The following is a 12,368-nucleotide window of genomic DNA, read 5'->3' on the forward strand; positions in this document are numbered from 1 at the left end:
TAGTCTGGAAATCATTATCAACTAACCAATTTTGTTAATACTCAATTACTGCACACTCCAAAACATCATTCAGATAATAATTTATATTGGTACGTAAGATACAGTTCATCAAATTACAAATCGTGTAAATATATATAGTACATGCAGTGCTTAGGGCGTCTAATTTATTTACAAATGCGTACAATATAAATTCATTATTTTTGGAATAGCAGGGGGGGCACAGATGATGAATGGGAATGGGAAATGGGGAAAATATCGTTAGGTTTTCCTCTCGATGAACCAACAACAAATGACTTAACGACTAAGTGCTAATGGCTAACCTATAACTAGGATTTCAATTTCTTGCACTTTTGTGTTTTGCTATTTATGGTCGCTGACGGGTGTGCAGAAATAACAATTTGTAGACGGGTTCCGTTGTGATTAAAGCATTTCCCTCAGACTGCCGTGCCCGGAGCCTTGCCAGCGGATGAGTCCGCTGAGGCGACGGTGGCCGCATTGAGGCTAAGCGAACGACGTGGTGCCGGCTTTGGTGGAATCTTCGGCTTAACAGTTGCAATCTTGGCCAGAGTTACGCTTGCCTCGCTAATGAGCGGCTGTTGCACGTGTCTCTCCTTCTCCTGAAACTCCACATAGCCACTCTCATCGCTGTCGGAGTCTTCAGCCGGATGGTCGCTCCTCTCCTGTTTGTTCAAGTCATCGCTGCCGGAATTGCTGCGCTTCAGCGTGATGCTGCTGGAGCTGCTGTAATTGGTGGCATCGCCGCTATTGTTCCGCAGCTGCTGCTCCAGTCTTTGGTAGATCATCATTTGCTCCAGCACCTGTGCCTGCTCTAGCTCCAAGTCCGGCGACTGCTCTAGCTGACCGGGATCGCTGTTCCGCTTGCTGTGGTACTCCTCGTGATTGGCATTTGTGACTGTGCTGGCAGTTTCGCAGCCACTGGATATGGATCCCTCGTCGCTGTCCGGACTAGCCAGACCCTGTTGAGCGGATCCTCCGCCCGCTGCTGCCGAAGTACTGGCCGTTGTCGAGCTGGACGCATTGGAGGAGATCGATGACTGAGCCTGGTGGCGGTACTTAAGGTTGGCCTGATCGCCAGCTCTCATCTTCCTCATCGAACTGCGGTGTAGCATGGTCAGCATGGCCGCATGCCGGAAGTAATGATCATCGGCATCGTCCATGAAGTCCTCTTCCCCATCACTGCAGACGCCATTGCGACGCGTTGCAGGCACATCATGATCCTCAGAGTTGTAGTCCGCCTCTGGATCAGCGCTGGGATCGCTGTTGATGGTGGGCAGCAGACTCAATGGCTCGCCCTCCTCCTCCTTCAGATCGCTGAGGCTCACCATGCTTTGGCTGCTGTTCTTGTGGAGTTGCATGTCGAAGTACGGCAACAACTCGTTGCTCAGAGTTGTATCGAACTTCAGAAGCTTCTCAAAGTCATCGGAATCAGAACCATCGTTAGCTGGACTGCTTGCAGCCACCATCTTCTTGGGCAACTCCTCTTGGGGCAGCTCCTTTGCCATATGCGAACTGCAGCAGGGCGAGAATGCCTGAATCTTGCCCGTTCGCCGAATGGAGTGTCCACGACGACAACGACGTCTGCCCAGTGTCATGGCCGGATAAAGGGAATCCTTTTGACAGCAGGGCATCATCTCTGGTTCATTGGTGTCCTCGATCTCATCGCCCTCCTCCTCGCCAATGGCCTCTTCGATGGCCATTAATTTGGGCGCCGACTTGGAGCGTTCCAGTGGCGGTCGGTAATTGTTGCCGCCCACGCTCAGCATGATCTTGCGGCGCGGCAAGCTCGGATTGTCGTAGACGGCATTGGCCAAACTCAAGCGAGCGTTTTGCTTCAGAATTTTCTCACGTTTAAATTCGCGCAAAGCGCTATCTAGGTTTTCCTGGAAAATAGGAGAAAAGTTTAAAAGTTAGAAAGGGTTTAGGTAAAATAATATTTAGAGATAGTATCTGCAGGAATGAAATATGATAAATTTGAGCTTTTGGATTTGTCACGCCTTACAAAAGAGTGTACATAATTGCAAAAAAAAACCCCTTGATAAAAATAAAATGTTTGTCATGGTTTTTCCCGCTCTTGACTTGAAATACAGAACCACTTGACTTTAATCTCTTCATTTATATAAAGATTTATGTAGGAGCTAATGTTAAAAATTTAGTCATAACCCACTCTTGCAGGACTCCAAAGGGAAACCAGAACTTACTCTCAAAGTATCGCATATGTCCTGGGCGATCTTCTCCTTGCTGCAGAGCACCGCATGACAGCGTAGCTCGTGCTTTAGCTTTCTGCCCTCGTGACGATAGATCCAGCAGAAGACCCGCGGATAGTTCTTCGGTGCACAGCAGTAGGTGATCCTGTGGGCCCAGTACTCCGTCAGGCCGTGCTGCCGGGTGGTGGCTTTCAATCCCGAGGCACAAACCTTCAGTCGCATTATCACGTCTGGTTTGGAGTGCTGGGTATAGTTCCGCCACAATGTGTTCAGCTGCTTCTCCACACAACCCTCACCTGCTAAAGGTACAACATTAGTATGGATTCCTTAAGTTCGGAGGTTCAATAAGCCCAACTCACCCTTGGCCCAGCCTGTCAGGACATTCCCCAAATAGGAAACCTTAAACTCCGGATCCGGAGTGCTGATATCAACGCTGTGGGTGCGTCGCCAGAGTTTACCCAAACTCCGGGTAAGCGTGCGAATGGCCTTGGAACTCAGCTGATCGTTCTGGTCATGACCACCAGTTCGACCTACGTGCTCCTGCCGGCTGCCGTAGAGCAAGTCTCGGGAGTCCGTTGTCAAGGTTATGACATTTGTGACCCTCACAGAGTCATCTTCGCCGGCTACATCGCCGTCCTCTTTGGACACCCGCTTGAAACGCTCTAGATAGGGACCCGCTCGACCACGCCTTCCACTGTAAGTGTTAAACTTGCCTCCCTCCGAACTGGCCAGACGCTTCTGCTCCTGCTTCTCGAACTTCTTGGCATTGTAGGTATTGCCCAGCAATCTGGCCAAGCTGTTGCTCTTCACGAACTTGTGCTGTCGCGGCGGCGTTCCAATTGGCACCGGCGGCAGGGGCGCCTGGGACGTAGGCGTGGTCGTCGTCGGGGGATTCTCTTTGCTGACCGTTTCCTGGTTATCTTGTGACTTGCTCTGACTCAGCTTCTTGCTGCTACTGCTGCCAAAATGAAAGAGGGTACGACGCTCCTTGGCCTTTTTCAGGGTGTTGCTGTTTGGTTCGTTGTTTGGTGTTGCTGCTGTGCATGTTGCTGGTGTTGCTGTTGCTGCTGCTGTTGCTGCTGCTGTTGCTACTTTGGTGTTGATCACCGCTTGACTCACGCTGCTCAAATCCTCATAATCGTTGTTATTGTTGTGAGTGGCCACTATGAAGTCAACCTCATCACAACCCTCCGAACTGTGCTCCATCGAGGATTTGGTGTTGCTGGCTGCCATTTTTGGGTAGTGTTGCTGATGTAACCAATCAGTAAGCGTTGGTTAAAAGCATGTTATAGAAGATCTGAAAGGCAAATAAGGAGGTAAGTTAATAACTTTAGATTAAGTTATAGAAAAAATAAACTAAAAAGGGAAAAATTGGACTGCTTAATGGCTTAATAATTCTTTTTGGGTTTCACTTTTGGGAAAATTATCTGAATTAGCATTTCAAATTAAGCTCCCGCTGATTATTTTTTAAAAATAATGAGTAATTATTTTCAATAATTCATGTTTAACTTCAAGCTTTTTCTCAAAATAATTCCAATGATTCAATTATTTGTTGTTTTTCCCTTTTTTTATATATTTATTTTTAAGTCAGTGCTTCCGTTTTTTAAGGGAATCACAAACGTTGTTCTATAAAATTAATTTTCAAGTCTTAAATTTAATTTTCATTCCCTTTTACTAGCATACCTTTGTTTTAAGTTTGTAATAAACCAACTTTTACTATCTAATTTATGAATGAGTGTTAGGAGAGGCTAAATTTGACGACATTAGAGCCACACTTTCTCCCATCATCCACAGCCACAATTCGCATTCCCAACATTATCGCCAATTCACACCCGATTCCGAGTGTATTTTTCCGCAACTGCGGCCAAAAAGTGTCAACTGGCTAATAAATTACCTCATGATTAACACTCAGCACCAGCTGTAAAATTTTTTTTTTTTACCTTTAAGTCGTTTTTTTTTTGTTTTCTTTCGCACAGTTTACAATATGCAAATGTTTACGGTTTTATAATTACTATTTTTTGTACTGCACTGTTTCTGTTTTCCATGTTAGTTGCTTTTCTGGAAAATGCCACACAGCCTTTGTGCACTTAACATTTTCACATTATTTGGATAGCGAATTGTTTGCTAAAAAGCCAGCTAAAGATGCAACTATCAAGAGTCATTAAGTACGAGTATTAAATGCCTGTGAAAAGCACTTAAACGTCGCAATTATGGGGCGACAAAGTCACTTTTCCGTTTCGTTACCTGACTAAATTTAGTCGCCGAGTAGCGTAATTAAAACACAATAACGTTAGTCAACTCTTTGGCACTGAAGGTCCGAATATGTTCTAATGCTTTAATCACTCAGTTACCTGGTCGATTGACGATTAAAGGCCCTGTTAACCAGCCAACCGACAACCTCCAAGATCCATCACTTTCAAGTTGGTCTAATCGCAACGAACTGTGTTAGCAAAATGCAGGCGCGTTCCTGGTTATCTAATCGCATTGGGGTTCTGATTTTCATTTTTATGACCAACTATAAACCAGCAGACAGTCGTGCTCGTGATTTTCAAATATAAATATTAAGTCTCGTTCTGGGGAATGGAATTTATGGTAATTTACGGCCAAGTGGCCAGCAATTGCCAGGCGTAGCGAATTCATAGGAAGTTTATAAGTCAACAAACAATACGCGATACTTGATACTTAGATACTTAGATACTTCGATACTTCGATACCACCGATACGTTATGGATATTAGCCAAAGCAAACTATGTGGCCCAGCCTCTCGGTCTCGGACAAAAGGCAATTGGTCAGGTCTATGGCCATATCATTAAACGTTTTTTTTTTCTTCTTTCCGTTTCTATACAATGACCTTGGCTATCTGCAGGTGTCTTTGGGGAGTCGATAAAGTCACTGGCTTTCACTTTTTTCCAACTCCAACCCACCTCCCCCTTTATGCTCATCAGTTATGTTAATGCAAATGTCAACCCAAGAGCCATTCGAAGATGCCCAACGAATGTGAGAAAGCCCAGTAGTCATCGACTGACCATTGGCCACCACCCCCTACCAGCTCAATGGGCTCCCTTGGGGCCAATGACTCTGCCACTCGTTTTCTCCCAAAGCCAAAGAAAGCGGGCTGAATTTGTAAGAAAAGGTAAACAAGTAAGAAAATATATTAAAAAAAAAACTTAATAATTGTTTTGTAGAGGCCCTGCCCTGCTCCGCCCATTATCATTTATGCTTCTGCCTTGGAGACTTGAATGGTCTTTCCCCTTTGTCCATAATTGCAAGTCTCGCACTGTGCGTGAGCGCGCATTTTAAACACCCAACTGACATTAAATGAAATACAAAAAAAAAAATAATATCATTTAAAAGAAATACGGAAAAAAAAGAGCGGACAAAAAGCGTAATGAGGAAGTGTTGCCGTGCTGCCATGTGGACAATTTCAGTTTTGGTGTGCAAAATTTTAATATCACACACTGGCGGATGCCAGGGGCGTTTCAAGGCATAGCTGATACTCAAACAGAGAGAGAGAGAGAAATTTAACAACTTCCTCTATAAGTGATGTGATTAGTGGCGAAGAACCCTTTTTTTTTTTGCCAGCTCAATAAATATTTAATGACATGAAAGTGACACTGTAATTTGCTGGCATCATTAATAAAAAAAACTTTTACTTCATTTTCATTTTTTTTTTTTTGCCACTCTTCCTTCCCTTGGTAACAACATCTGTTCGCTTTTGATTGATCATCGTTTTATATAATTAGGTAAACGCTTTTCATTTTATTTATTTGATATTTCTATTTCTGTTTCCAGGCAGTGTGTTCTTTGTGTCCAGTTGGCAACTTTTAAGAGGGAAAAACTGCCCAGTCATTTATCTAAATTTATTTCTTAATCTCGTTTTTCTTGACTCTTTACAGCTAAATTTGATATTCTTAAACAAAAGTTCGGTGTTTCCCAGGCTGCTTAAGATGCAAAAGCAACAAAAACAACAAAAACAAAAATATTTGTTTAAAAACCAAACACTTGAAAGTTCTCAATAGGCCAAAAGCTGAGCCGCTGAGTTGAGCCGAAAATGCAATTTATTATGGTTAAGAGCGCTGGCCGACGAGGGCTTACAGAAGAGTTACAGTAAGGCTTCTTTAAAAGAGATTTTAGGTAACTTCAAATAAGTTAAGTTTTCTTATGGAAAAGAATGATTTTTGCATTTATTATTCACTTTAGGAATATTTTTAACTGGCTTTGAGTTTTATTTATAATTTATTTTAATTTTTTTTTTATTATATTTTCCTTATCTAGAAGCCCTACTTTAATTGCAGGTGCAACGTTTGGCTGCTGCTGGCGGCTTGTCTAGCATAAACTGTGTCAACTGCAAGTTTGAAAAGTTGATTCTAATGTTTGCTCAGTGTGGGCTCCGCTCGCACATAAATATCAATTTAGCCATGGTTGGGTCTCTGTGTGTGGTTTTTCTCCTCTCCCCTAACCCCCTTTACAGATTTTGCCCCCCTTACAATGCTTACAATGCTTTGCTGCTGAGATCTCTGACTGCGGCTCCAAGGCACCCAAGAATGTCTCAAAATAAATACGAAAAAAGTGACTCGCAACAAAATTAAACAGTTTCGCAATTCGTATTCGTTGGTTATTTTTTTTTTTTTTTTTTTTTACTTTTTACCTCCTTTTTTTTTTGGGCATGTGTGTCATGAGCGGTTGCTGGAGGAGATCGGCGGGCGGGGAAAGGGAGGAAAATCCGGAGGAGGAGTCATATAGAGAGTAAGCTGAAAGGAAGCCTTTCAGTCAGTCATCTGGGTACGTGCGAACGCCTTGGAATGCATTTAATTGAGCAAATGAATAAACTATAATGTATGGCATAAATTTGTATAGAATTGCATTCTCGTTAATTGATTGGCAGCGCACACCTTAAGAATGATAGAAAACCGGGTTTGGGCCAGCATCGTTATTTGTTGTTATGCAGTTAGATGAAGGGGAAGTCTGGGTGAGAAACTGGGGAAAATTCTTGCATTCTTGCAGGTACATTGGAAAACATTAAGATTGCTTAGAAAGCAAGAGTGAAAATGTGTAATAATCTTAAGTCTTCTTTCTTGCAATTTAAATAAGTTTTTAATAGTAACTTAAAAAGAATTTCATTTTAAGGCACATATCCTTGAGAAACACAGGAAAATTCTTGCATTCTTACAGGCAGATTGAAAAATTAAGATATGTTAGAAAGTAAGGGTGAAAATGTTTAGTTTAGCCACAAATTAGATGAGAAAATTAGAATATTATGATATTCTTAAGTCTTCTTTCTTGAAATTTAAATAAGTTTTTAATAGTAACTTGAAAAGAATGTCAAGGCACATAGCCTTGAATTGATCATAAAAGATACGGGTTCTTGGTGAGAAAACACAGTAAAATTCTTAAATTTTTGCAGGTAGATTGAAAAAATTAAGATAACTTAGAAAGCAAGAGTGAAAATGTGCCAAATCTGCTAGTTTATCCTCAAATTAGATGAAAATATCATTATACCTAAGTCTTGTTTTGCAATTTTAATAAGTTATTAATGGTAACTTGAATAGAATTTCATTTTATACCTCATAAAACTGCCAGTTTTCTTAACAACTCAAAGCTAATAACCCAATGATCTTAACTTTTCATATTTAATTTTTAGAGACATTAACATTATGTGCCTTGAATGTACCCTAAAAGATAGGGGCTGTCAAATGAATTTCTAAAAATACTTGATTCGCATAATGGCAGCCATTAGAAACAATCACACATGCCCATCAATTCGGATTACAAACGCGTAGCCGACGACTCTGCCACAGCCTTCCTCCGTTTTAGAAACAAATTAAATATTCAGTTCTCATCTTACAGTGAAACAAAAGAACAAATGACATTGAGTTTACTTTTTTTCTTTCTGTTTTTTGCTGAAACGAAGATAAAGAAAAATTCCCTCGAATTGAGAGTCTTAAAACTCGAAGATCTTAGAAGACAATTAATAGTGTAAAAGCCCCCACAATTTGCTTTAATTTTGTTTATAGACAGATAGTAAAGTAAATTATGCCATAAAGAGAGACAAAGTGAGCAGAAGGAATACAAAAATATATATATGTCTTTAGTGTCGGTCATCAGAAGTTAACAAGATTTACGAGAGTATGCCTCGGTTTAATGGGGTCTCTGGCTGAGGGATCGCCGGCTTTAATGGGGGCTCAAAAGTTTAGCCAACATTGCCACTGCTACTGCCACTTTTTTGTTGGGCTAATTGAGTTGAAGTAGCCGCAGCAGGTTTTTCATTTTACAAATTATATATTTCCTTTTTTTTTATGCTCCTCCTTCTTTTTGCGTATTGAAATTTCTTGGCTTGTTTTTTGAAAGTGAATGCCTTGACATCGTTTTGTTTGCATTTTCGATTTTATTTTCGGTCTTTTGTTCAATGGAAATAATATTTAAAGATTCCAAAAAAACAAATTCTCAACTATAATTTATTCATATTTACCTAAGCAGTATGGAAAACATAAAACAAAAACCTTTTAAAGAGACAAACAATGGAGCTTAAAGAGAATTATCTGCCTAAGACCTGGCAAATATTTATGCATAAAAATTATTTAATTAAAGTGGCTGAGTGTTTGTTTTCTTTATCTCTCTAAGGAGAAAGTTAAGCTCTTCTGATCTTTTTGCTAATTATTATGGATATTTCTGTGCGTTTTTTTTATCTGGCAAACAGTGGAGGAAAACCATAGAAGTTCCCATATAAATTTGTCGACTTATTGCCAAAGATTTGTCGCCAGTCACGATACAATAGGCGTGCCCCGGTGTCTTGGCATGAAAAACCCATGTCATTATTTACCCCCCACCCCCCCCTCTCTCTCACTGTCTTCTACCCTTCCAAATAAACCTTTAAAATGCACTCCAGGCTTGTAAATTTATTAGCGGCCAGCAAAAAATGCCACCTAAGCGGGTTAATTGAGCAATAAGAAAATGCAAAACATGCAAAATGATGCCTAATGTGTGTTTTGTATGCGTTTACACAACTGCAACAGCAACGGCAACAACAACAGCAACAACAAACATTCAACATTTCAAAGTTTCCTCTTGCAACAATTCAGTTAGTTTGGCAATCAGCAGCAGCTTACAAGACCACCTGTTTCCTAGCAAAAAAACTATACAACATTCTGTGAGTTATTGCTCTGCCAGCGGGTGTTGATTTTTAATGCTAATAAACCGGGGCTTAGGTAAACTATTTCTAAGATGGAATTGCAGTTTGAGATTATTTAGAAACATTTTTTAATAAAGGAAACTGGGTAAAAGGAGTTTAGGAAATGCAACCTCTCAAACTCAGAAGATAAGATTCTCTTTGCAAACATTTTTATGGCTAAGACTGAGATCTAAGCTTAAAGGTGAGTATTTCCTAGCTTAGTAATTATCAAACAAGCTTATAGATCTACAAAAACATCAAACTTACAATCCAAAAAATCTCCTCAAACATTTTTAGAGACCAATTACATTTGACCGCTTGACATTTGGCCAGATTGGATTGGTTATTAATTGACTTTCGAGTTTATTTTGTAGTTTGATTTGATTTCCAAGCTGGGCTTTGTGGCCTGGCTCTGGCTCTCTTCATTTGCTGTTTTTTAATTAAACTTTTCAAACTTTATCTACCAATAGAGGGTAGCCCAAGCCCCGAGGCGGTAAAAGTTGGCCAAGGAATTACAATTATCGGCTTAGGTCAGACTTATGAGAAAGCGTCTCTCTCTCTTGAGGTTTCCTCAACTAATCCCCCTGATGGTTAAGCAATGTTTAAGTATTTCCAAACACGGAACTCCTCCATGGGGCATGAACCATGAGCTTAGTAGGAGAAGGAGGGGTCGACAGACAGAGCTCCTCCTTATTATTCAGAGAGAGCCACATCCCGATCGGGCCATCTATTTATTCATTCAAATCATGACGGCGTCTAATGATGAATGCCATAAATAAAAGGCTCAAGAACGCTCGGACACGATTTTGTTCAGCTTTATTTATCACCTTAATGCTAACAACGAAAACGAAACAAAAATCGAAAAACGAATTTAAACTAGATAAATGCCAAAATATAAAACGAACAAACCTTTGATTCTTGCCAAAATTAAATTAACGAAAATTAAGGAGTAATTATTAGGAGTATAAAGAGAGCTTCTCTTGGGGGGGTGCGCATCATCGATTAATAATAATTTCGACGCAACAACAAGTCGAACTGGTAAAGCAGCCACTGCCACAGGCAGAGAAATAAAAAATTGATTAAATTGAATTTATTATTCTAACAGAAGCCATTAAAAAGTTAACGATTACACGGGACAGGTTGGGCTGGTTATCCTCAATAAGCGGAAAGTGAAAATTAATCGCTGAATGGCAAATATTTACAGGCAATGGGTATGGTATAAGCCAGAGAGAAGAAGGCAAGAAGGGATGGTCAGTTAAGTAAACAAGTTAGTTGCCAGAATTAGACAAGGAATCGCTTTACAATTGCTGATCGAATGGCAAAGTTATGACGCTTGGCGACCCAAAGATGACTTCATGCCTGGCCAAAGGGTTGGCATCATTACTATTATTACAGCCTTTGTTTTAGCCAAGTTAATGGGCCCGTCATGTTTGTGAATAAATGAGGACCTAAGGTGCGGAATTCTTGCATATGAAATTTTTGTGTAAATATTTTCATTTCTTGTTAATTTGTTTAAACGCTTTTGGCCATGGCAATGAATGAATGTGTTTACCAAACTAACCCTTGTTTAATATTTTATTACCAAGTTCTGGTGTTTGTTTATTATTTGGCCATAAACAATGATTTGGAAAATTTCCGCCTAGTAAAAGTTAACCAAAACAATGTATTCGGTAATAAATAATCAACTGATATCTAGATAAAGTTTGATTTAGCACACAATCTGGCAATTAGAGGGCTCACTAATAGTAGGCTATCAGATAACAAATTAACAAATATAATAGAGGGAGATATGGAAAGTTTTTGTTGGGTAATAAAAATGTTTAATAACCTTTGAGGACTGTAAAATAACTAACTTAAAGCAGAAATTCTACAAAAAGAAGCAACCAATTAGCCAAAGTTTATCCAAACATTGTTAAGCAAACAAAAATTGGTTAAATCCACAATCTAGTTTCGAATAATAAAGACGTTGAAATAATATTTAGCGGCCAATCAAGCGGAACATGTGTTATTACAATCTAAAACCGAGATCTACCTGCGAACTAGCTTTGTGCTTTGGCCAAAAAGAAACCTAACAAATTCCCCAAACATTGTAATTTGTTACTTCTCTCACTTCCACCAACTTCAAATAGTCAAGTACAAATATATGGTAGATGGTAGATGGTACATGGTACATGGTAGATGATAGGTGTTTGTCGGTGACACCCTTAACACCCAAGTGGCTGACACGAAAAGTGATCGAGGTGATTGTGCAAAATGATAATTTGGCCGGCCAATGCCAATTCTTGTCGGTTATTTGCTCGCTTCTTTATCGACGTTTTATTCGCCAACGAAAAAGGTTTTATTTTGTCAAGCAATTAACGAGCATTTGTTGAATTTCGTGTGAAAATTTTCCACTAAACATTCCGGCCAGAGCCGACACCCCCTTTCCCAGACCACCAACCCGACTCAAAGAGCAAGAGTCAAATTCTTGGCCAAGATAACCGGGCAGGGCTTAGTCATACTACTACTGCTATCCAAAATTGCTGGCACACATGCAGGGAAAGGCCATCCAGCCATCGAGCCATTGAGCCACTGAGCCACCATTAAAAGCTCAGCTTTTGGCCAAGAGACGACGGACCGATATCGCCCATGTCAGTTGCCGTTGACTGGCCATTAGCCAAGGCTGTAGTTTCTGTTTGCTGGCTACTTGCAATCGCAAGCCTGTGTCTGATATTTAGAATCGGCCAACAGCAGCAGCAGCGGCTTTAATGCCCTCTTATGGATTGCGCAGACGCCAAAAAATTGGCCAACAACAAGTTGTTTTTGGCACTGTGAAAAAAGTTAAGACTTCTTTTTAAAGATTTTTCAAGATATTTTCATAGGAAAAGTAAAACTTTCTTTTGTTAAAATTAAATATAAAAAATATTAGAAATTAAAAGCTAGTTTAGTTCTTATTTTTATATAAATTTTAACTTTAACTAATATTTTTTTCAGTG

General features: G+C 40.1%; 1 protein-coding gene across 3 annotated transcripts in view; it reads right to left on the reverse strand.

Annotated features, from left to right (window-relative positions):
* Nucleotides 1–68: 68 nt before the first annotated feature.
* LOC108109704 overlaps nucleotides 69–12,368 on the reverse strand; it is a 34,960-nt gene continuing 22,660 nt past the window's right edge. For 2 of the 3 annotated variants that reach the window (XM_017218345.2, XM_017218338.2), the window contains 3 exons: nucleotides 2,585–3,522; nucleotides 2,220–2,524; nucleotides 69–1,901 (listed from right to left, as the gene is read on the reverse strand). In XM_017218345.2, coding sequence (XP_017073834.2) covers nucleotides 435–1,901; nucleotides 2,220–2,524; nucleotides 2,585–3,458 — 2,646 coding nt within the window. In that variant the 5' untranslated portion in view covers nucleotides 3,459–3,522 and the 3' untranslated portion in view covers nucleotides 69–434. The remainder of the gene's footprint in view (nucleotides 1,902–2,219; nucleotides 2,525–2,584; nucleotides 3,523–12,368) is intronic. The other variant, XM_017218352.2, reaches the window with a different exon arrangement.

The sequence above is a fragment of the Drosophila eugracilis genome, unplaced genomic scaffold (genome assembly GCF_018153835.1).
Source record: "Drosophila eugracilis isolate 14026-0451.02 unplaced genomic scaffold, ASM1815383v1 contig_47, whole genome shotgun sequence".
In the NCBI taxonomy this organism is placed as follows: domain Eukaryota; kingdom Metazoa; phylum Arthropoda; class Insecta; order Diptera; family Drosophilidae; genus Drosophila; species Drosophila eugracilis.